The 24,498-nt window shown below is 38.3% G+C and overlaps 1 protein-coding gene across 1 annotated transcript in view; it reads left to right on the top strand.

The window, feature by feature from the left end:
- LOC131429720 (cGMP-dependent protein kinase 1) overlaps window positions 1–18,144 on the top strand; it is a 40,915-nt gene extending 22,771 nt beyond the window's left edge. The window contains exons 2-9 of the mRNA XM_058594040.1: window positions 5,733–6,608; window positions 6,676–7,365; window positions 7,424–7,662; window positions 16,259–16,356; window positions 16,587–16,797; window positions 17,171–17,402; window positions 17,477–17,826; window positions 17,929–18,144. Of these exons, the coding sequence (XP_058450023.1) occupies window positions 5,733–6,608; window positions 6,676–7,365; window positions 7,424–7,662; window positions 16,259–16,356; window positions 16,587–16,797; window positions 17,171–17,402; window positions 17,477–17,826; window positions 17,929–18,091 (2,859 nt within the window). The 3' untranslated portion in view covers window positions 18,092–18,144. The remainder of the gene's footprint in view (window positions 1–5,732; window positions 6,609–6,675; window positions 7,366–7,423; window positions 7,663–16,258; window positions 16,357–16,586; window positions 16,798–17,170; window positions 17,403–17,476; window positions 17,827–17,928) is intronic.
- Window positions 18,145–24,498: the final 6,354 nt, after the last annotated feature.

Raw genomic sequence — 24,498 nt, 5'->3', positions numbered from 1 at the left:
GGCCCGTTTTCCTACCGGATCGGGGCAAATCCTTCATGGAAAGAGTTTTACCGAACTTCTCGATGATATTTTTGACACTGATGTGGTGCACTTTCACCCGTTTTGCAATTTCGTTGTACGTGACACCACTTTCTGAGCACCAATTGTGCAGAATTTTCTTTCGCGTTTCCGGATCAATTCGACTCATCATTGAAACGATAAACCGTACCGAAGCCAATCGCTGGCGCAACTGTTATTGACATACGAGGTCTGTTCAAAAAGTTCCCGGATACTTTTATTTGCGCGCGTCTGGAGAGTCCAGTGGTCAAAATATTTTTTTATTGTGTTGGTACATATGTATGGTGAAATTTTGATAAGTAAGATATACGGGAGAGAAACTTCGAGCTCAAAAAACACGTCTACACCAGCTGCTACAAGACAGAATGTAAACAATGAATACAGCTGAAAAATTTCACCATAATTAGGGACATATGTACCAACACAACAAAAAAAATTTGACCACCGGACTCTCCAGACGCGCGCAATTAAAAAATTCCGGGAACTTTTTGAGCAGACCTCGTATAAAAAAACATGTCACCGCAAAACACGCTGCAAAAAATTAAGCCATTTCAGAGTAATAACTGTTTGAATGTTGCTAACTACTTATCGATACACATCGATTGAATGTTGCTAACTACTTATCGATACACTTCTTATTTGCTTTATATACATAATTGAAATAGCTATTTAAACTCAGAAGTCCAACACAGAGAAAAATTACGAATTTTACATAATTCTACAACCGATACAATTCATAACTACCTACTAAACGACGCATTATTCCACTCGCACAGAATTTTACACGCTCCGAGTTTAATTAGCACTCTGCTACCAAGTGCCGCTGTATGGATACACCCAAACCTCCATTTACGTAATAATCGGGACTACGTAAGTCGAATTATGACGTAAAAAAAGTTTACGTTATTTGGAATTTTCCACGTAAAAAAAGTTTTCCTTATGTATATATATATATATATATTATTGGATATGTTTAATATATTGGATAGTTATGGAACGAAAATTATGAGTATTTATAGGAAAAGGATGTTCTAAGCAGCATCAATTTCCAAGATGGCGACTTCCGGTTCATTGATATTCCTTGAAACCCCTTACAATATGGGTATTTACGGAACGGGTTTGATGAGTAGATGTCGGAAAATACGTTTGAGATGGTTCTGAATTCCAAGATGGCGAAATCTACTTATCAAACCCGTTCCGAAAATACCCATATTGTACTAATTTCCATGGAATATAAATGAGCCGGAAACGATTTTCATTGTATGCAAATACATCTTTTTACGAAGTAGATTCGTAAAAAATGTTTACGTTATTTGGAATTTTCAACGAAAAAAAAGATTACGTTATTTGGGATTTTTGTCGTAAAAAGAGTTACGTAAAAAGAGGTAACGTAAAAAAAGTTTACGTAAACGGAGGGTTGGTGTATATATGTATCAATTATTTAACAGATTAGTGCTTCTGTAGTTCAATGTGTTAACCGACGTGTTTTGTGACGTAATGTACGTAAATGTTTGGTACATTTTTCTATTAAATTAAATTTTTTTTACTTACTTAACAATGGGGCGCCTTTTAAAAATTTACCATCTGAAAGCTTTTGATCGTGAATATCTTTTTATTGTATCTAATATATCAACATAATTTTTGATACACGCCATCGGAATTATGATCATAATTTTATAATAAAATTTAAGCATCAGCCAACCAGAACGCGTTCTGAGGAAGTGAACGAAATATCTGCTGCTGTACAACTGCATCGTTATAAAAGATGAACATTCCACTTTTCCCGTCATTTTCTGAGCAGCACTTGCCGAAGTAAGATATACGGGAGAGAAACTTCGAAGACCTCACGCCTTTGGAAAGAAGCGAATACCGAACAGCAGAATTGTGCCGAAGAACACTCGCTGCTGGACCGGACAGTAAAACCACACCAAAAGCCTGCCAGTGGAAGTCGTCAGTCGTCATGGGAGCGCTGCTTAGTGAAGTTGTCCGGAATTTGAGTCGAAATTCACTGATTTCGCCTGAAATGGATTGTTTCATCTTATTTGGAATCCAATTGGAAATCACAATGAATTCCGAGTTTACCGAGTGTACAGGCCAAGAGACATCTCTGATCAGATCCTGTTAGTCGTGAAAATTCAAGGCACTTTTCAGTCCTTCAGTTCAGTCTTCACTCTCTTGAGGTAGATTTCTAGCCCGAGTCAACTTTAAACGGTCATAGCTCAATCAGTTAGGTGAAATAAAAATGTTCCAACAATGTAAATTGAAAACTAAACATCAGATCGAATTATTGTAAAAGTTGATTATGGTTATAGTAAACCGTAACCAAATAACGGAAATTATTTGATTACTGTCGCAGTTAAATGCATAGGATGCTGGTCTTACAAACCAGTTGTCGTAAGTTCAAGCCCCGACCTGAAAGGATTCTTAGTGTCAGTAGGATCGTAGTAAAGGGTGATTTTTTAAGAGCTTGAGAACTTGTTTATACAATAAAACGCATAAAATTTGCAAAATCTCATCGGTTCTTTATTTTAAACGTTAGATTGGTACATGACATTTACTTTTTGAAGATAATTTCATTTAAATGTTGACCGCGGCTGCGTCTTAGGTGGTCCATTCGGAAAATCCGCTTTTTTATCGACAAATTTTGTTCAGCGATGAGGCTCATTTCTGGTTGAATGGCTACGTAAATAAGCAAAATTGCCGCATTTGGAGTGAAGAGCAACCAGAAGCCGTTCAAGAACTGCCCATGCATCCCGAAAAATGCACTGTTTGGTGTGGTTTGTACGCTGGTGGAATCATTGGACCGTATTTTTTCAAAGATGCTGTTGGACGCAACGTTACAGTGAATGGCGATCGCTATCGTTCGATGCTAACAAACTTTTTGTTGCCAAAAATGGAAGAACTGAACTTGGTTGACATGTGGTTTCAACAAGATGGCGCTACATGCCACACAGCTCGCGATTCTATGGCCATTTTGAGGGAAAACTTCGGAGAACAATTCATCTCAAGAAATGGACCGGTAAGTTGGCCACCAAGATCATGCGATTTGACGCCTTTAGACTATTTTTTGTGGGGCTACGTCAAGTCTAAAGTCTACAGAAATAAGCCAGTAACTATTCCAGCTTTGGAAGACAACATTTCCGAAGAAATTCGGGCTATTCCGGCCGAAATGCTCGAAAAAGTTGCCCAAAATTGGACTTTCCGAATGGACCACATAAGACGCAGCCGCGGTCAACATTTAAATGAAATTATCTTCAAAAAGTAAATGTCATGTACCAATCTAACGTTTAAAATAAAGAACCGATGAGATTTTGCAAATTTTATGCGTTTTATTGTTTAAAAAAGTTCTCAAGCTCTTAAAAAATCACCCTTTACTAGCCATGCAATGATTCTGTACGCTATGAATCGGGTGCGAAGTCTGTTGAAACAGATAGGACAGATTTCACAAAAGGAATCCAGTGCCTTAATCTCAAGAAAGGTAATGGAATTGCTTGAGAAACTGACTTTTGATCGGAGCTTCGGAGATCAATGGTGTTATATACCATACAACAAGGTCGGAAAGACCTTACTCGTTTAGAAGCTACTATTAGACTATTAATCCAGTTCGAAGATCAAATGGCTGTCACTTCTGTCTTCTAAGATATAATGGTATAAGTTACGGAGATCAATGGTGTTATATACCATACAACAAGGTCGGAAAGACCTTACTCGTTTAGAAGCTACTATTAGACTATTAATCCAGTTCGAAGATCAAATGGCTGTCACTTCTGTCTTCTAAGATATAATGGTATAAGTTACGTAGCCGACAAAACGCGTTGATTTTAGCGCGAAGTTTTCTCAAAGATGGTTCAACCGATTTTAACAAATCTATACTCGTTTGAAAGCTACTATTGAACAATTGATCAAGTTCTAAGACAAAATGGCTGTCACTCCTGGTTCTGGATATACAATGGTATAAGTGACGTAAACGACAAAACGCGTTGCTGTTTACCGCTAAATTTTCTCAGAGATGGCTAGATCGATTTTAACGAGTCTCGGCTCGCTAGAAAGTTGCTATTGAATTTTGCATGAAGTTCGAAAGTCAAATTGTATAAGTGACGCAGCCGACTAATTTTTCATCGGCTGAATTTTCTCGAAGATGACTCAACGAATTTCGATCAACTTAGGCTTATGTGACTGTGACAGTGTCAATTAGAGTTATTGCGAACATTTCTGGTTCGAGAGATGTATTCTTATATGTGACGTAACCGACAAATCCCAATATTTTCAATGCAACAACATTTCTTGGAGATGAAAGAATCGATTTCGGAAGACTTGTTTGAAAGCTACTATTAGGTTATTTGATAAGCTCACAATACTAACGGCCGAGAATAGACTCTTACAAATGTGGTTATGAGCCTATTTCAACGGTAAGCGAAAGGAATTGTCACACCACTAGGATTAAGCAGGGTTCTTGATTACTATATTTGGTATATCCGGAACCGAAAACAAGGAACCGATGTAGCCAACATCCGTTCGTTGGCCATAAACTACAGCCTCATTTAGAAGATTTTTTTCGTTTTTTTTTTGCAACGTCGCACCAAATCACGGTTTTGCAATTTTAACACACACTTCATCATGTAGCTCCGGAACTGAAAGTCGAATTCGAATAAAATTCAATAGCAATCTGTGGCACCATAAGACCTTTTATTTAAAAAAGTTCGTAAAAATTGATGAGAATATCTCTGAGAAATATGAGTGACATGATTTGACCCAGAATCTTTTTCCAGCAAAAAAAAAAGTTGGTCTAAATATTACACAAGATTAAAGATTCGTGCATTTGAATGTGCTTTTATAATTCAATAAAACGAACATTGAAAAAAGTTATATGATATCTTTCTCTGAAAGTTTGGTTGAATGGGAGAATATAGACAAATATTTCTGATGCAATTTTATTCCCTTAAATCGAGATTTGAATTGTTGAAGCTATTGAGTAATATTTCAAAACGATCAGCTTCCAAACCAATTTTCGATACGAATAATCGATGACGAAATTTCGCAAAGCTTATTGAATAACCGTTAGGAATTTCCACACTGTTTTATTAATATAGACGCACCGCATAAATTATATTCACAATGTGTGATTATTTATTCCGTATATCGTATGTTTTCACCTACGCCACTGACAACGGGTGAGTAATAATCGGAGCGTTCAGTTCTGGTTAGGCTGCAAATAAATCCTGTCCGTTGAGGTGAATTTATACATCGAATCAGTTTTATTTTCAAGTGAACTTCAGTTATCTGATCTAAGAATAGATAGTCGAATGTACGTACGTACGTGACTGGCGCTTTACTTAATTTCTTCGAATCCTCTTCAAAGTAAGTGTCCTCTAGGAAGGTCGACCGCGTAAAACCACCTTCGCCTGGAATGAGTCAAAATGGATGGATGAGGCAACTAGATAATATTTCAATCAAAATATGATTTCGATCTATTTGCAGTGTCTACATCGTGTTCGATGTAATCTGAACACACATACTGCCGTCTTAATTTACAGCATAAGGCTCTTACCAAATTTGGTTCCTTTTACATGATAACAAGTTTCACTTGGCAATGATACTCTTGTGATAAGCAAATATTTCTTTGAGGACAAAAGAAATTATTAATTACTGTTTTTTTATCATTTTGATTACACCAGCCCGTACGACTCAGCACACGAGTTTACGACCAAGAATTCAACCCATCGCGATATGTGTCAACAAGCAAATCGGATGACCGGACGTCACCGAAAGGAACGGAACGCGAATCTGGTCTGGGAAGCCTGGACGAACGATTGAACGTGTCCAATGGTCTCACCTGGGATACCAGACCAGCTCAGGCCCCTCAGACTCAACAGATTCGTAAAGTGCCTCTGGCGGCGCTTGATGATCGAATTAGTGCTAGCTCACAGGAAAATGGTCCAAACAGTAGCTTCGAACGGCTGAAAGAGATTCACCAGTCTAAGATCCTGCTTCAGCTAGCCCTTGAATCAAAGTTGCGAGATCAGCCCAGCACAGTTGATAGATCAGAGCTATCCAGGCTTGACAAGGAAATCAGTGATCTGCAAAGTGAAATTGATAGACACAGGAATCTATTCTCCGTGAAAGAGAAACTGTTTTTGAAGGAAACGGCACCAGCAGCGGTGGAATCTGCCGTTCCCAAGATCGTTCCACCAACAGCTCAAACGAATCTCCATTCTCCAAAACCAGCCCCACGCAAACCTTTAGCTAAGCCCCGCAAGGTTAAACATGGATCAGAAGTATCGGAGGAAGTTTCCGATGACTATGAAATTATTCCGTTACCGAAGCAGGCGACAGACTCTGTTCCGGAGGTGTTCAGTTCGGAAGAAGATGATCCCCTGCCACCCCAGTTACCACCTCGACAGAACTATGATGGAGAACAGGAAGACACCTCTCAGGACGAAGAACCTACCCCTCCGCAGTTACCTCCACCGAGGACACCTCCCGAGCTGCATGACATAATAAATCGAGCTGATCATGCTGAGCTGAAAATGGCAGAAGTTGTTTCGATAGTGGTAAGCTCTTGTCATTACATTAACACTTAATCACATCGTGTTAAACTATTTTTTTACCTTTTCTTAGAGCAATCCAGTACCGACAAGTGATCCACCAACTCGCATCCCTCCGCCTGTCCCTGTCGAAGATGGCTCAGATCAATTGGAATCACGGAATTCGACGCCACCTCCGAAAATTGAAGAACTGAACAACAGCCGATCAGGTGTTCCGAAAAAAGTTCGGAAAGAGGGCATCTTATCGGACAGGCCGGAAGCCAAAACCTCGCGAGAAATGGTAATTCCTAGTTACGAAAAAACCCGAAGCGCAGAAGTTCTAATCAAGAAAGCCATTTCGGCCAATGAGTTTCTGAACAATCTGATGGACGAGGAACGGTTGAAGGCCGTAACGGATGCGATGAGTTCGGTGACGTTTCCTCCGAACAGTTACATCATCAAAGAAGGTGACATCGGTGCACACTTTTTTGTGTCCGCCACCGGAACGTACGAAGTGGTTGTCGATAACAAGGTCATCAAATCGTTCGGACGGGGTGTCGTCTTTGGAGAACTGGCGATCCTGTACAAGGCAAAGCGGTTCGCATCGATTCGGGTGACAACCGAGGCGAAAGTTTGGATGTTGGAGAGGAAAGTTTTCCAGAAGATTATGATGAAGAGTGGTCGGAAAGAGCGGGAGGAGAATGTCAAGTTTCTTAGTACGGTGTCTATTTTGAAGGATCTGGAGATCGAGAAACTGCACAAGATTTCCGATCTGTTGAAACGGGTAAGGAATTGATGGTTCAGAGACTCGGATCAAGGTTAATGTTTTCTTGTTTATGCAGGAGTTTTACGCTACCGGATCAACGATTATTCAGCAAGGTGATCCGGGAGACAAATTTTATATCATTCGAGGTGGCAGTGTTAGTGTGATCAAGACGGACCGCAACGTGGTGGACAAGCTGGTCGGAACACTTCAGCGGGGTGCGTACTTCGGTGAGCAGGCTCTGCTGCACGAGGATCGTCGGCTGGCCAGTATCATCGCTAACCCACCAGGAACCGAGTGTTTGACGTTGAATCGAATGTGAGTTTGTTTGACTTTAAAAAAAATATGTGATATTTTTTCAAATTTATTTGTACTATTTTTGCAAGTTTTACATTCTCAAGATTATTATCTTATTACCATAGGTATGTTTTCAAAATTAAAAAATAATTAATTGAATTCTTATTGCTGGAAGATAAAGTTTTCGGTGGAACATTAAGGATTGAAACCGTATTATTAAAGGAAACGTTCGAAAAAATTTCCTGCACGGAATGCAATTTTGAACTTTCTCAAAATCGTGAAACAAGAGTTCATTAAAGTATTCTGGAGATGCAATAAAACACATTCCGGATTGCAACTTAATTGAACAGAATGCCGTAAATGGGTAACAAGTCACCAGACTGTACACAGTCTGCTAGAGATGAAATTTTGCACACGTCTTCAATATGGTACACCATTTATTTTGCACAGATTCGACCTACGACTGACTTTTTTTGATTTCGCTGTAAATAATTCACAAGTGTTAGATATTCAAATTTTATTCGATATACTGATAATATTAGACTACAACAACAGAATATTATTCTCAAAATTTGCTACTGAGCCATTGTATACTAGCTGGCGCACCTTCTTGCGAACGTTCCTCATTAAATTCCGTACAGACTTCTTGGCGACAAGTTTTGACACTTTTTTCCAATCTTTTTCGAGCTGTTGAATGATTTCGGCTGCCGAGACATGTTTCCTAAGATGTGCCTTCGTTTATGCCCACAATTCCTCAATTGGTCAAAGTTGTGGGCAATTTGGTGGATTCATGTCATTTGGGACGAAAGTGACATTTTTGGTAGTATACCATTCTACCGTTGATTTCGAGTAGTGACAAGAAGCAAGATCTGGCCAGAAGACAACAGGATCCTTGTGGCTTCGAATCATGGGTAGAAGTCGTTTTTGTAAACATTCCTTGATGTATATTTCGCTTTTCATTGAAGCAGTGGTGACGAAGGGTTTCGAAATCTTACCGCAGCTATAAATTGCTTGCCAGACCATAGCTTTCTTACCAAATTTTTCGACTTCAATCGATGTCTCGGACTGGTTTAACACTTGCCGTTCTCGCACCATATAATATTGTGGTCCCGGCATGTATTTGTAATCGTATTTAATGCCAAGGGGAACGTGCCATTTGAGCCAATTTGTTCTGTTGGTTGTTTCTGCTTCTTATTGGTTCGAAGATTCAAACGTTCTTTAGCACGAAGAACATTTGACTTCGAAGTGCCCACTTTTTTGCCACATCCCGAACTAATACCTCCTTCATTTGCTTCTTGCCTTCAGTATACGTTTATCCAACTGAGGGTTAGCAGGACCTTTTTTTTTTAACCCGTTTTCGGTTTATCCTCGACGGTGTTATCCTCACCGAACTTCCTGATTGCATTTCGCACGGCTTTTTCACTTACTCCTTCCATTTTTCCTATCTTTCTCAGTGACAGTCCGCGTTCTGTGCACCATTTGTACACAATTTTTCGACGTTGTTCTGCTGAAAGTCCATGCATTCCGAAACAAACTAATGAAAACGACGGGACAGTCTTTAGTATCTGATACTGAAAACGTAATCGAGTATTAATTATACCTAATGTTTGAAAAGTTCGAAAGATGAATGATGCGTGGAATATGAGCATTGTTTTGTCTGAGTGGGCTGGTTCTGTTCCTTGACTGTGGGTTGACACATAGTTTGGAGCGTTTGGTTCATAGTTTAAAAAATTCTATTGAATTCATCGAACCTCATTCTAAGGACTGTACTCGAAAAAAAAATGCAACAGATGAAAATTATCACCAAAAATCGAATATTTTTGAAATTATCAAAGAATAAATAAACACATGTCAGCTATGTTTGTGGAAAGTTGGTTTATTCAACATCCTCTCCTAGGGTAATTGTCCGTATCGTGGTCCTAACACTACCCATCTAATTTTGTACAACACTACACATCTTGCTTACACACTTTCATCCACTCTTTTTTCATTTTCTTGCCGGTATTGAAGACCTTCCCTGTTTTCCGAAGCTTATCCTTCAAAATCGCTTAGAATTTTCCTAATGGGCGAACTTCTGGTGAGTTTGGTGAATTCGCTTTTTTCGATACAAAAACAATAACGTTTATTTCATACCACCCCTTCGTCTGTTTCGCATAACGGCACAATGCCAGTTCCCACCAAAAGAGAGCTCGTGGGACCGAAGGAAGAGAAACAGGGGCTTCTGGAAGAACTATCAGAATCTCGTAATATTTGAAAGAATCGTTCTCCATCGAAAAATAGTAGACCCGTATGTTCCTATTTTGTCATTAGAGTGACCATTTTCTTTGTTAGGGTGGATAAAAAATCGATTATTTTTGATTACACAAAAAAAGTTTTTTTTTCAAATCATAACTTTTGAACAATTCGATCGATTCTGCTAAGTTTTGGATATGTTGTCAACAGAAGCTAAAGTGAAGTTGAAGTTTTGTGTTTGAAAAAGTCAATTGTATAATTTTTTAACGGTTTTCATGGTTTGCGAACAATAGGCACTATGTCATTTTATATTTTTTTTCTGAAAGCTGAAACATTTTTACATAACATATCCAAGAAATGGCAATGTACGTTTTTTTTTGTTTTGAGTTTTTGGGAGAAAATCGAAAAAACAAGGAAACTACGAAAACTTGAAATTTTCAAAAAGTTATAACTCAAAAAAAAAAAACATACATCGCCAATTTTTTTATATGTTATGTAAAAATGTTTCAGCTTTCAGAAAAAAATATAAAATGACATAGTGCTTATTGGTCGCAAAAAACACCAAATTCCAATTTTACGACTTTCGCATATTTTCCATAAAACTATAGGCATTTATTGACAACATATCCAAAAATTAGCAGAATCATCCAAGTGGTTCAAAAGTCAAGATGTTTAGAAAAATGTATATTTTGAATAAAATCGAAAATAATTGATTTTTTATCCACCCTAATAAGGAACTGGTTACCTCAATGACAAAATAAAAAAATACGGGTCTAATATTTTTCAAAGGAGAACGATTCTCTCAAATAATACGAAATTCTGACAGATCGTATATCTGTTTCTTATAGAATTGCTGTATATTAAGTTTGCCTTTAAGTTAAGTTTGCCGCACCCACAGATTGTCTGCCACACCAACTGCTTTTTGGTAAATTATTCAACCGCCTGCTTCCAAAACTTCTCCGGAACTTCCAAGTGGGATTTGCGAAGATTTTCGTGATGTCCACTTTAATGTACATCTCGTCATCCATTACGATGGCTTCATCAACCACTCGCGATAGAGATTTCTGGTGCGGGATTTGACCACATAGTTCTGTTGTTGGAGCTGTCGTTTATTAGTAGCTTTAACCACATGTGGGTCGTTCTCTGCAAACCATAATATTCTGTTCATATGTTGGGTTATTCTCACTGGGTTGCATTTCTTCGTTTTTGATCTACTGCCAGTTCGCCTGGGTTTCGTTGAATGCTTTCATCACATGGGATACGGACGAATTTTCGATTTTCTAGTGTTTCACGATCCCCCGGTGAGGTTATTCAGGATATTGCTTGGAAGGCATCTTTGGATTTCTGGATATTGCTTGGAAGGCATCTTTGTACATGTAAATATCACACTCCAAACTAGTTTTTTCATATCATCAATACCCAGAATACCCATCTAATAATACACAAAGGAAAGTGATGCAAAATTTTTCGAGTACAATCCTTAATAATGCAGATGATTGTAGCATACGAACATGAAATCTCAAAGAAAAACCTTTTTTAATCCACCTAGTTGTGTAATGATGCCCTTCTCATATTACTACTTACATTATATTACATCACTAGACGATTCTGTCAAGATTACTTTTCAAACTTGAATAAAATGGGTATTAGGGTGGGACAAGGTTGTATGGGAAGAAGATGAAAAAGTTTATTTTCTCGCTCCACCAAACTTTTCCTGTTCCTTTTGGGTCCCATAAGCACCATGCAAAATTTTAGCTCGAGCGGAGAAACTATATTTTCGCGCCCGAGGTTTAAAGTTTGTATGGGATTTAGTATGGAGAAATTCACTTTTTACAAAAAAAAATCGGCTGGAGATCAACCTATGAACTCTAAAAATCAGTACATATGTTATTTTCGTAGGAAATTTCACGACAAAGAAAACTTTAGAGGACCGCAAAACAATCCGATGTTTGTAGGAAAAGTTATTGAAGGAAAACCGGCACAAGGTCCAAACAATGGCTCAATCCCTAATATATCTAGCACCTTTGCTGCTAGTGGAAGTAATATGATGTGACTTCCTTTTAATGTGCTATAACGATTGATCCGAGTTGTTTGATATCTTCACGATACTTACTCTGCAGAGAATGAAGATTATTTTTAAGTGAAAAATCATGTCCCAAATTTTACTGTAAAGACACAAAAAAGTCATGTAAATTATGTTTTTGTTTGCATAAAATAGTACCGTTTATATCTTCTAAACTTTAAGAGATAGAGAGTTTATATCTTTGGCAAAGTTATTAGATTTGAGCTGATCTAAAATATTGTAGAAGATTCCAAAACCCTATTTCTTCAATTTAAAATGTTAGACATTTTTGTATCTTTACAGTGAGTTTTCGAACCTGGCGTGTCACTTTAAAAATATTCTCATAATACGTTGAGAAACTTTTGTGAAGACATCAAACAACTCAAATCAATCGTTATGGAATAATAAAAGAAAGCAAAATCATATCACCACCACTAGCAGCAGTGGTGCTAGATGTATTAAGGAATGAGCCACTGTCCGAACCTTGTGGCGGTTTTCCTTTAATAACTTTTTCTACAAACGTGGGTTGTTTTGCGGTGTTTTAAAGTTTTCTTCCTCATTAAATTGCCTACGAAAATAGCACATGCACTGATTTTTAGATTCCATACGTTTACCTCCAGCCGATTTTTTGTAAAAAGTGAATTTCTCCATACTAAATCCTATACAAACTTTAAACCTCGGGTGCGAAAATATAGTTTCTCCGATCGAGCTAAAATTTTGCTATGTGTTTATGGGACCCAAAAGGAATAGGAAAAGTTTGGTGGAGCTGAAATCAATATTTTGTCCCACCCTAATGGGTATGCAAAGCAAAGTCTTGGCATTACATTTCTTTTGTGGAATTTGGCCTTTCTGTTTCAACAGACTTCGCAGCCGATTCTTAGTGTACAGAATCATTGCATGGCTAGTACTATGGATCCTACTGACACTAAGAATCCTTCCAGGTTGGGGCTCGAACATACGACAACTGGCTTGTAAGACCAGCGTCCTATGCATTGAACCGCCAACCCGGGACGTATGGGTATGGGTATGCGCACCTAGCAAAAATTTTGTGGGTAAAAAACTAAGCTTTTTTCCTTTTGAAATTATCAAATGTTACGTCAAGTTAATAAAGATTTGAATGTAGCAACCATTCACGCTATACAAAATTGAACAGAGCACGCCGTGTGCTAGGCGGTGGCGTTTTCTTTTTCCGTACCAGCACGTACCGATGCGTACCGATTTTGCATCATTTTGTATGACAGTTTGAAAGTTTTAGTACTCATTACCCTATAATTACAGATCCGGAAGTCGGATCTGGATGAAATTGCACAGTATCTTTTAGGAGACTGAAAGCTTTAATTTTAATCATGATTTGTGAAAATCGGTTTAACCCTTACTGAGAAATCGAAGTGAGTTCTGTCCTAGGTGCTTTTTTCACTATTACCGTTCCGTTCGGAATCGGAAACCGGGGACTAGTAGTCCCAAAGGAGATTTATATATCCACTAACTAACAAAGTCTGCCAACTAGATGAATTTACTGTTAAGTTTAATTAAAATTTGCACCTCGTTTCACCATCACTTTTGAAAAATTCTCATGGAATTGAAAATGTTTCACTTGTCGTACTGTAGTACCGAAACCAAAAGTCGGATCTGGATCAACTTTTCGCGGACTTTTGAATAAATTTCAAGACCTTTCATTTGCATCTTAGTTTGAAAAAATCGGTTGAGAAAGTTCCGAGAAAATTGAGTGCGCATTTTCTCATAGATTTGCACATATTGCCTTGTAATTCCGGAACCGGTAATCGAATAAAGTTAAAACTCAATAGAGAGCTATGAGACCATAAGACCTATATGAGAAAGGCGTAAAGCGGGTTGGTAACGTCAGATGCATAACGTACACTTCTTCGCTTCTAGATTTGTAACGATGCTTCTGTATGATTTCGTCATGATAAACATATTCTCTACCATACTAATTATATGTAATAATAAATTGAATCAATACTGACGCAAACTGATCGAAAAGACTCTATTTAAATACTGCGTCACAATACGTTTGCAGTAAATAAGGCGGAGCAACAAAACTAAAAAATTGCCCGGCTGCAGTACCGCTTACGGTGCGAACTATAACGCTCTTCTCAAATACTAGCACTAGCATACCATAAAACTCCTTTATTATTCACGTATTTTGGAAAATCGACTGTTTAAGTATTATCGAGTAGTCAACAAACACGTGTTTAGGAACACGTACACATTGCAAAAAAATCATGTAAATTCACGTCTCTATGGATGCACATGAAAAGAGCGATGCAATGCTCTTCAACTTAGGAGAGTGTGTTCGGTTACCGGCACCATTTTCTTTTAAGCTTATAACTTCTGACTAAGTTCGGGCGCGAACGAAGCCGACGCTGCTTCGTTACTCGCACGAATATCTATTTCTTGCAGTTGTTATTCGCATTGGACATACCCCCAAATGACTTAACGCGAATATCGAACGAATATTCATACAGCGATCATCGCCAAACCTAAATCGCGATGATCGTTCGTGCTGTCTTTCAAAAAAGCAAATTAAGATTTTTTCCCCCGCACTATTACCATAGTCTTATGTGTATGTGATGAATTATATTCCAGCACTCTCCCATTGCTGCTACCCAACGAGATATGATGAACTTATTAGATGAAGAATGCTTCGTGAAGAATGGAAACCAACGATCTTCGCCGTGACGCTATTCGATCCAACTCGAAGAATAAAATAAATGAACGAATGACAAACGAATGTATAAAACGAACATGCTCGATGTATACCAGCAGCGAAGAATGTATTAGTATATTCGGGTTCTCTACGATTATTGCTTATTCCTTTTGCACCCTTCTATCTTTCGTGCAGTGAATAGTTCAACGTTGTTCGAGACTGGCATATTCGAAGGCAGTATAATCACAGCGAGGATGCGTGAATGAATTAGTTTTGCAACTAAATTAAAGAATATTTGCAACATTGGTGTTGAAGCTGTCAAGTTGTCCACGTGTTGCCTGTCACCAGAGATGCAGGTAATACAATAATTTTAGCTAGCAAAAACGAAAAGATCGCATCAATTTTCAAAAGTCTGTAATTTCTGACCAATGTCTGCTAACAATCGAAGTTTCAAAAGTCTGTGAAAAGTCTTTGGACGAAAAAAGGTTTACATGTTAACTAAGGAATTTGATAATTTACAGACAAATTCTCAGACTTGCCATCTCTGCATATCACTGACAATTTTTTCACGATTTGTCGAAAAAAAAATGAAGTGCCGGTAACCGAACACCTTGGGATACCAGTAACCGAAATCGGTAGACTGCGAAAATTTTGATAACATCTAATATTAAATCACGGAATAGTTCGATTTCACCTCATAAATATTCAATCCACTTACCTTTTCGATTGATGCTTTTCAATTTATGATACTATAAAAAAAAGTCATAAAAAATTTCTGTGTTGATTTTCACGCAATTAAAATTTGTTTTGAGCCCAGCCAAAAGTACAAGCGTCTGTATGCTTTGGTATTCGACACAAAAAGAACGTGCTGCTATTACACACACTTGACATTTGTCGGAAAGACGCCATCTGCTTTTTGTCAAAAGTTACGGTGGGGTGCCGGCAACCGAACATCTTCCCCTACTATTCAAAGCATGTGAAAATGAATCAACATCACAGCAAATTTAATTGAAATTGATATCGAAACGTGAACAAAGTTTATTTTCTTCATCTTAATTGATGTAACATTCTGTCATCAGCCAAGAAAATACGGCAAGCTTGAACTTACGTTAAGTGTAAGTTACATTCGCACTGCACAGCACTAAGGTATAAACTTAACAAGTGATGAAAATTTACAATCAAAGCAAAGCTTTGGTATTATATTCCATTTGTGGAATTTGACCTTCTATTTCAACAGACTTCGCAGCCGATTCATAGCTAATGCTACGATCCTACTGACACTAAAAATCCTTCCTGCTTGGTGCTCGAACATATGACAACTGGCTTTTAAGACCAGTGACCTATGCCTTAGAACTGTCAACCCAGACAAATTTATAAATAACGCATTCAAGAACTAAGTATCAAACATACTCAGCCTTTCCAGCAGGTGTGCTAAATTTACATGTTTTAGCACTTGATAATTGGTGCAGAATGCATTAAATATGTGCTAAAAATTGAATCATTTTGTATGCTCGAATATGTCGCTCTTAAAAAACTTAAATTGAATGCTTTTCTTCATTCTGGTGAAGTTTCACCATCTACCGAAAATATGGATGTGTTCCACATAAAAAGAAAATTTGGAATAAGTCGTCGTAATAATATTCCATCTCTTACAGCGCCTTCAACGAATTTCTCGGAGGATTGGAAACGCTTCGTGAAATAAAGCTGTCGGATGATTTACCGCGATCTTCGGATAATCGAAAACCGGTTTCAGGTAAATCTATCAATCGTTTCACCCTTCAAACTATCCCACATCCTTTCTTTTTGTGAATCCACATGTATAAAGCACCCCCCCGAAACCACCCCTCTCTCTCAAAGAGTGAATGCCATTCCGTTTGAATTCCGAAAATTACCCTTAGTCCAAACCACTTAACTCGCTCAACGCGGCAAGTGGGAATTATTCATATTAAATTCACACTATCTTTCGGGTATCCTCCGGTGCAGAATACGACCACATCCAGCTGCACGATCTGACCTACATCGGAACGCTGGGAATCGGCGGTTTCGGTCGGGTTGAGCTGGTGCAGTACCGCGACAGACAAACGTTTGCCCTCAAATATCTCAAGAAGATCGAAATGGTTCGACAGCAACAGCAGGAGCACGCCTACAGCGAGAAGGACATCATGCTGAGCTGCAACAGTTCATTTATCGTGAGGTAAATATGGGGGGTGGCGGGAGTTGAGTTGTATCCGTTTTGCTAGTGTTTCCTGGAATGTAGAATGTAGCTGCGGTGTAGCATGATTCAAGAATGGATTTTGTACTCCGTTAAACGAGTTTTGCCATGGAATGACATTATTAGAAAACTATTTATTATACCGACGCGATAATTCTCCTCCTAGTCGAGTTTTTGGCTTGACATTGGCCTCAGCTGCATCAAGTGCAGCTCGTTGTCGTTTAGGTGTTAATTAGAATAATAACAATGGTTCTGAATGGTAACAGCTTCATTTTCATTTTGAGCGACTATTTTTCATTCTTATAGTGAATTCAAAGTAGAATCAGAGTGTAACATTGAACATACAATCTTCCAGATTGTACAAAACGTACCGCGACAAAAAATACCTCTACTTCCTGATGGAAGCCTGCCTCGGGGGTGACGTTTGGACCATCCTGCAGAAGAACAAATACTTCGACGAGCGAACGGCACGATTCATGACCGGCTGCGTAGTGGAGGCGCTCGAGTATCTGCACAACCGTAATATGATCTACCGAGATCTGAAGCCGGAAAATTTAATGCTAGACGAGAAGGGCTACATCAAGCTGGTGGGTATAGTTTGAACAAGGCTCCGCTTAATTTTCCAGTACAATACGTGGTAGTTTTTATTGTCTTTCTGCAGGTGGACTTTGGATTCGCTAAACGAATCGGAGCTAATCAGAAAACGTGGACCTTTGCCGGGACACCGGAGTACGTCTCGCCGGAAATCATTCTCAACAAGGGACACGACCGAGCCGTTGACTATTGGGCTCTGGGGGTTTTCATTCATGAGCTGCTGGTCGGCAAGCCACCGTTCCGTGGTAAAAATCACATGAAAACCTACAACGCCATTCTGAGGGGAATCGATATTATCGAGCTGCCGTCGAGAATTCCCAAAAAGGCGCAGGTGCTGATTAAACGACTGTGCCGTCAGACCCCGGCAGAACGGCTCGGGTATGGTAAAAATGGAATTGCTGATATTAAAAATCATTCGTAAGTAATCCCGACTTGGTTTTGCTGTTTTTTTTTGGTACGATTGTCCGATTAACATAAATATCAATTTCGGAATTGTGCTCGTTTGGTTTTTTGTTTCAGCTGGTTTTCGGGCTTCGAATGGTTGCGGCTCAAGGATCGTACCCTACCGGCACCCCTGATTCGACCGATTCAGTCCAACACCGATCTGTCCAATTTCGACGAGTACCCGAAGGACCAGGATGAACCCCCAGATGAGACATCTGGGTGGGACATTAATTTTTAATTCCACTTAAATCGATATCGACTAATTGAAATTAATAAATAACCACGTGCTAGTATCCTGAAAGTTATACATTTTTGTATATCCGAAACCGTTAACTTTCCGCAGGGGTTCCGAGGACCTGTAGAATGTACAGACAATAAGGGACAACCAGAATGTTTTGACCAGAATGAATTGACATATACGTATTAAAAATACACTTCTCTATTTTTTAAAGGTTTGTAGTAATGTTGAACTAACTGAAGGCTATTAGGAAGAGGAAGAATATGAAATCGATTGTGCTATAGTACTTACAGAAGAGCAAGAAAGGAGACGTAATGAAATAAATAAGTGACTTGATAAAAACTTTATAAAGTATTCCGGAAAATCCGTACCTTTATTTCTAACCCTTTTCCTTTGTATACCAAATAGATACGTATTTCGTCTACTTTCTATATAAGTACCAGATTGCCGTTCTACGCATAGTTTTTTTTTTTGTTTCGATTATAGAGGTTTTAACCTTAAGGCCATTCGCCTCTTCGGGCCAGAAAAACTTTCTGACCCTATGTGCGGGGTTGGGAATCGAACCCGGGCGGGCTGCGTGAAAGCCATTGACTTACCCATCACACTATACCCGTCCCCCCTACGCATAGTTGTCCCATATGTATACTGCCCGTACTCGCATATCAGTCCCATATCGATTTTCGCCAATATCGTGTTAGCTTGAGGAATGAAATCTATTCTTAATACACTTTTAGAAATTGAAATAAAAGTTGAGGGTTTGTTCAGTAAAATGTGAAAAAAATATCAACTCTTGTCTGTCCCATATGCAAAGTACCCGCATATCAGTCCCATTTAGTGCAAATTTCAATAATTTCATTTATTGCAATATTGGAATAGCAAAAGTGTATTGCCGATATTTCATGTAATAATACCATGATTTAGCATTAGGTAGCACAATAAAAAAAACTAGGAAATAAAATTTTGGTCGTCTTTTTCTCGACATGCCGATTTTCCATATGGGACTGATATGCAACTATGTGCAGTGTAGGAAATCCCATAGAATATGAGACAATTAAGAGTAGAACGGCAGTAGACAAAATATGTAATTGTCCAGAATACGTAAAAACTAGTATAATTAGGGACCGTTAAACCTTCAGCTTCGAGATTCAGCTATCATGTTTTTGTTAAGACGTACACACTTAAATTTTATTGCTGAATCTCGGCGAACAAAATACCGACATTTGCACAACCGTGTGCTTAGTAATCGTCTCGGAAAAGAATCTCGGCAATCCTAAAGTTCGTAAATGTCAGTTATTTCCAGCGAGACCCAGACAAATCCAGATAAATTTTTGAGTCAAAGACAGATTTTTGAAAAAATAACATGTCAACTCTGGTTATTGCCGAAATTGTCAGCAAATATGTCACTGTTAGCTCAGCAAAAGCACTCTGAAATACACCCAAACCTCCATTTACGTAACAATCGGGACTTCGTAAATCGAATTATGACGTAAAAAAAGTTTACGTTATTTGGAATTTTCAACGTAAAAAGAACGAGTGTGTAATGTCAAAGACATAACTGGATGTCGTGAATACGAATAAAACTGACACTCTTTCTTTATACTTCCGAATATCAATTAGTTGATCGATTGTGTAAATTGTGCAAGCTTTCTTCTTTTTCATTACTAGAATTGGAAACGATACACCTAAACTAAAGTACAGATTAGTTACATTCAACATTCGGACACACAATTGAATATTACGAAATAACCAGTATTGTTCTTTATGATAAATGAATGGTGGTTCTGAAAGGAACCTTTCATTAATGGCTTCTGAGTCGATGCTATGCATTTCATATAGCAAATCATCAGAAAGTTCTACTACAAACTACATGTGGTTGAAAAATGGGCCGTATACAGTATAGTGAGAAAAATTTCGCATAATTTTTTGGGTATACAATTATTGTTCTAAATACCAACATACAGAATTTTGATGTCAATCATTTCTGATTTAAATATTTCAGTGGAAAAAATTATCAAAATGCCATACGAGATAAATTTCTGGCATTCAGAAGGGCCAAATTGTGTAATTCTCAGATATTAAATACTATTGCGAATTTTGTACTGCGAAAATTGCACAAAGCTAATCAAATTATTCTGAAAACTGGCTCTGTGACCTGAGCGTTTGATGCTTTACACCACGCAAAAGGTCTACTTTCATTTCCGACTGCTTCTCCTGACGACCGAAGTCCAAATGAGAAGACGACCTGAGCGTTTCAAGCTTTATACTTGGTTTGTTCTTACTGATGTTGGTGGGAGAACCTCACCTCGACATCCAACTCCGTCTGTAGCAATAGAAGAAATGAACAGTTTTTTTTATCAAAGATTACCTTTTATACTCGTTCAGTAGATAATCGGATCTGATATGTGCCTGACTACCTCAAAATCGTCGTCCGGGTGCGAAAAAGGCAAGCAAGCGTGATGAATTTTCCTCATTATTTCCAAAAGTTTAAGAAAACGTTGTTTTTCAGTTATTTATGGTTATCTCACGCTGTTGAAAATTTAATCACAAATTCCTGATCATATTTCCGATAGCTTGAAGAATAAATTATGTTGTTGGGTTAAGTACATCAAAAGATATTCGCGATAAACTTCTGCCCATTCTTGTACAGGGTAAATTTTGAAAAGGCGCCCCATAGTAAAGTAAGTCGTATTCACGACAAAAAGTTTTCCCTATATATGTATATTATTGGATATGTATAACTATGGAACTATGGAACAAAATTTATTAGTATTTGCAGGAAAAGGATGTTCTAGGTCGCATAAATTTCCAAGATGGCGACTTCCGGTTCATCGATATTTATGACAAACCATCAGAATATAGGTATTTTCGGAACGGGTTTGATGAGTACATGTCAGAAAACGATGTTTGAGGTGGTTCTGAATTCTGAATTCCCGTTTCAAAAATACCTATATTATAAGGGTTTTCTATCAATAAACTGGAAGTCGCCATCTTGGAGTTCAGAACCACCTCGAACATCGTTTTCCGACATCTACTCATCAAACCCATTCCGAAAATACCCTCATTGTAGTAATTTCCATGGAATATAAATGAGCGGGAAATGATTTTAATTGTATGCAAAAACCTCTTTTTACGAAGTAGGTTCGTAAAAAAAGTTCACGTTATTTGGGATTTTGTTCGTAAAAAAAGTTACGTAAAAAGTTTACGTAAACGGAGGTTTGGGAGCAATATGTTCTCGTAGTGTTATATTCAAAACCTCCTTGGAATACAGGCCTTGAGGTCTACCAACGAAACCAAGTGAGCTATCAAGATCCTTGTATACAGCTCATGTTCGTGATAGCACATGCAAACCATTAGCTTGTTGTGAATATTCTAGGACATCAAAAAACCACGTGGAGTTCAGACCTTAAGATCTACCAGTACAAGGAACTGCGTTAATGAACTTTTTGTCCTCGGCCCAAACTTGTGATACCACATGCAATTGAAATGCCTATTGAGAATGAACTACGTTGTCCAAAAACTACCTGTAGTTCAGACCGAATAACAATACTAGAATAACAAAGTGTATAAAAAAAACTTAATCTTCACGCTACACATTCGCGAATCACTGGAATCCTTCGATGACCTGAAACATATCAGAATTGACAAGTAAGCAATATATAGCTCCATGACTATGAATAGCATTGAAAAGTTATTCATATACTGCTGATTGCTCGTGGAGATCTTAGGACTTGTTTTCACTGAAGTTCATGGATTACTGAGAACATACCTGGAACAGCTATAAATAGACAAGTTAGCAATGTGTAGCTCTAAAAATATGAACAGCAAACAGAAAATAGATATTAGCTGTTGTAGTTCTTGCCGTGGCACAGTGCAGTCTCTAACGAAAGTATTCCAAGTAGTTCTTGGATCTTGTGATATCTCTTAAGGATTTCCAGTCTCGGAATATACTCAGATGGTCATAGATGCCTTTGAGTATGAACATAGACTTTTTGTGTTATTTACACAAAAATAGAAAGGAATTGAAAAAACATTTTTGCGCAAAAAATTTCGAAAACTTCCCCGAAATTTAATTTATTTACCCTCGACTTTGCAGGGTATTTTACTTATACGCAGCGTCGCCAGTACGCCAGATTTATCTGGCAAATGCCATATTTTTCTCGTTTCGATAGATACTCTAACTAACCAGATCTTTTTCCAGGTTTTTCAGATTTCATCAGGTTTTGTCAGATCTCACCAGATCCTTACACTTTTGGTCTCTAGATAGGTGGTGAGCAAGGGTGGCAAAAACTCGCTCATAAGATTCGATTTTTTCTATTAATCAGCTCCCTCATGATTTACGATGCAATCCGTAAAATGATGGGAAAGATGAAACTCATCGCTGATCTAAACAAACAAACTCACCTATACAGAGCACCGCTGACATAAAATTATGATGGTATTGATGGTTCTCAGTTTTGATTTCTTAGCATTTAACTCTCATTCCTAGTTTTAAAAAGTGAGTACTGAGTTTGGCATCATCGTACCGAGCTACATCGGTGAGTGTATGCTTATACTACAGAGCTGCCAACACAACCCAGATTTTCGGTTTTGTTTTTGCTGGTACTCAAAATGAGCACGAGCATTAATGTACGAAAACAAAAGTCGAATCGTAGCGTGATGTTCCGTAGCGATTGAATTTCATGTCTCGAGCTAAACACAACTGGCTACTAAAACCGAGTGCGTTTTCCAGCATACGAAAACATGTCTTGAGAATTGGATTGAAATGGCATCTAATCGAACGTTGGCCGCCCATGGCAACTCTGGTGGGTGGGGAATACAAGCGAGACAGTGTCACAAGAATCTGATTCAATGTGTTGATGTACAAACACATCAAATCACAACTCAAAAATCGTCTCTCAGTGGGTTCTAATATTTGATGTACACTCAGCGCTCATCTGCTGATTGCTTGACACTACGATGTTGAGACGATGTTTTCTCTACACAAATGGTTACGCATGTTAATCAACTCGCTCAGCGATGCTTCTGAAACCGATTTGCAGGTGAGCTGAACTCGGTGATGATGAAGTAGGGAGTTGATTATTGCCAGCCCTGGTGGTGAGACCTTTTTTTTGCTCACTGTAAATGAAGCCCGGTCAAAATTTCCTTATACATAGTTAGACACAGACAATTCCAGATAAACTTTTGAGTCAGAAACAGATTTTTGAAAAAATAACATGGCAGCTCTGCTTATACGGTAGCCCACTGAATCACATTCGCTATGCAAACTAAATAAAAATATGCAAATTTTCTGCACCCCGTAACATTGCTCATTAGAAACGCTTGCTGAGGCATGGTTTTGGAATCCCCTTAAAATAATACTAATTTAAAGCACTAATCCAAGTTTCCTCTCTCAACACAAACAACACGTTTGCTCGTTTTTCGGAGCTGGTAGGTAAATTAATGTTGTTGTAAAGTAATATGTGCAACGCGCATCAATGTACATCCAATTTCCAGAAATGTGGCCAAAATCATACACAATGGTATAACAGTTTCTAGTGTAACCTTTGTTTTGTTTTTGTTAATCATGATTTTTCGCGAGAACATTCTTTGGGTAGGCCGAATTTTGTGCGGGGTTGGTTGGCCGAGTTGCAAATTTAGTGTAGAGCAATGTGTACTTTGATATTCGTGAAATGCAAACCTTTTTTTGGCTATAAAATCTCAGAGAAAATCGACTTTTCAACTGAGGCCCGCAGGACCGAATGTCATAAACCATTCGATTCAGCTCGATGAACTGAACAAATGTCGGTTTCCACAAACTTAGATTCAAATGAAAGGTCCTATGGTTTCATACTAAATTCCTGAGTTTCATTTGTATCCGACTCCCGGATCGGGAATCACAGGGTGATATACACCATTTATTTAGATCCAAGATCTAGTTTGCAGTTCAATATAGTCTAGGGCCAAATAAACTCATATCAGATTTCAATAAAATCTAACTCAAATGAACAGGTCTGATAGTAGTCTTAAAAATATACAAGTCTGACTTCCGGTGCAAAGCATTACAAGGTCAAAATTTATGCTCGGTTGAGAGAGTGTTTATTGAAAAATTGTGTCCTGCGACGAAGCTCATTTCTGATTGAATGGATACGTCAACAAACAAAATTGCCGCATCTGGAGTGCAGACCAGCCAGAAGCATTGCAATAGCTAACAATGCATCCCAAAAAGTCACTGTTTGGTGTGGTGGATTATGAACCGGTGGCAACATCGGGCCTTACATCTTCAAAGGTGACCGCTGATGATTTTTTTTTAGCCCAAACGGAAGAATTGGGCATGTCTGACATGTGGTTTCAACAAGACGGTGCCACATCCCACACAGCATGCGAAACAATGACCAAATTGAGAGCCGCCTTCGGTGAACAGTTCATCT

Source organism: Malaya genurostris, chromosome 2 (genome assembly GCF_030247185.1).
Source record: "Malaya genurostris strain Urasoe2022 chromosome 2, Malgen_1.1, whole genome shotgun sequence".
Classification (NCBI taxonomy): Eukaryota; Metazoa; Arthropoda; class Insecta; order Diptera; family Culicidae; genus Malaya; species Malaya genurostris.
This window is presented reverse-complemented; position numbering and strand designations above follow the sequence as displayed.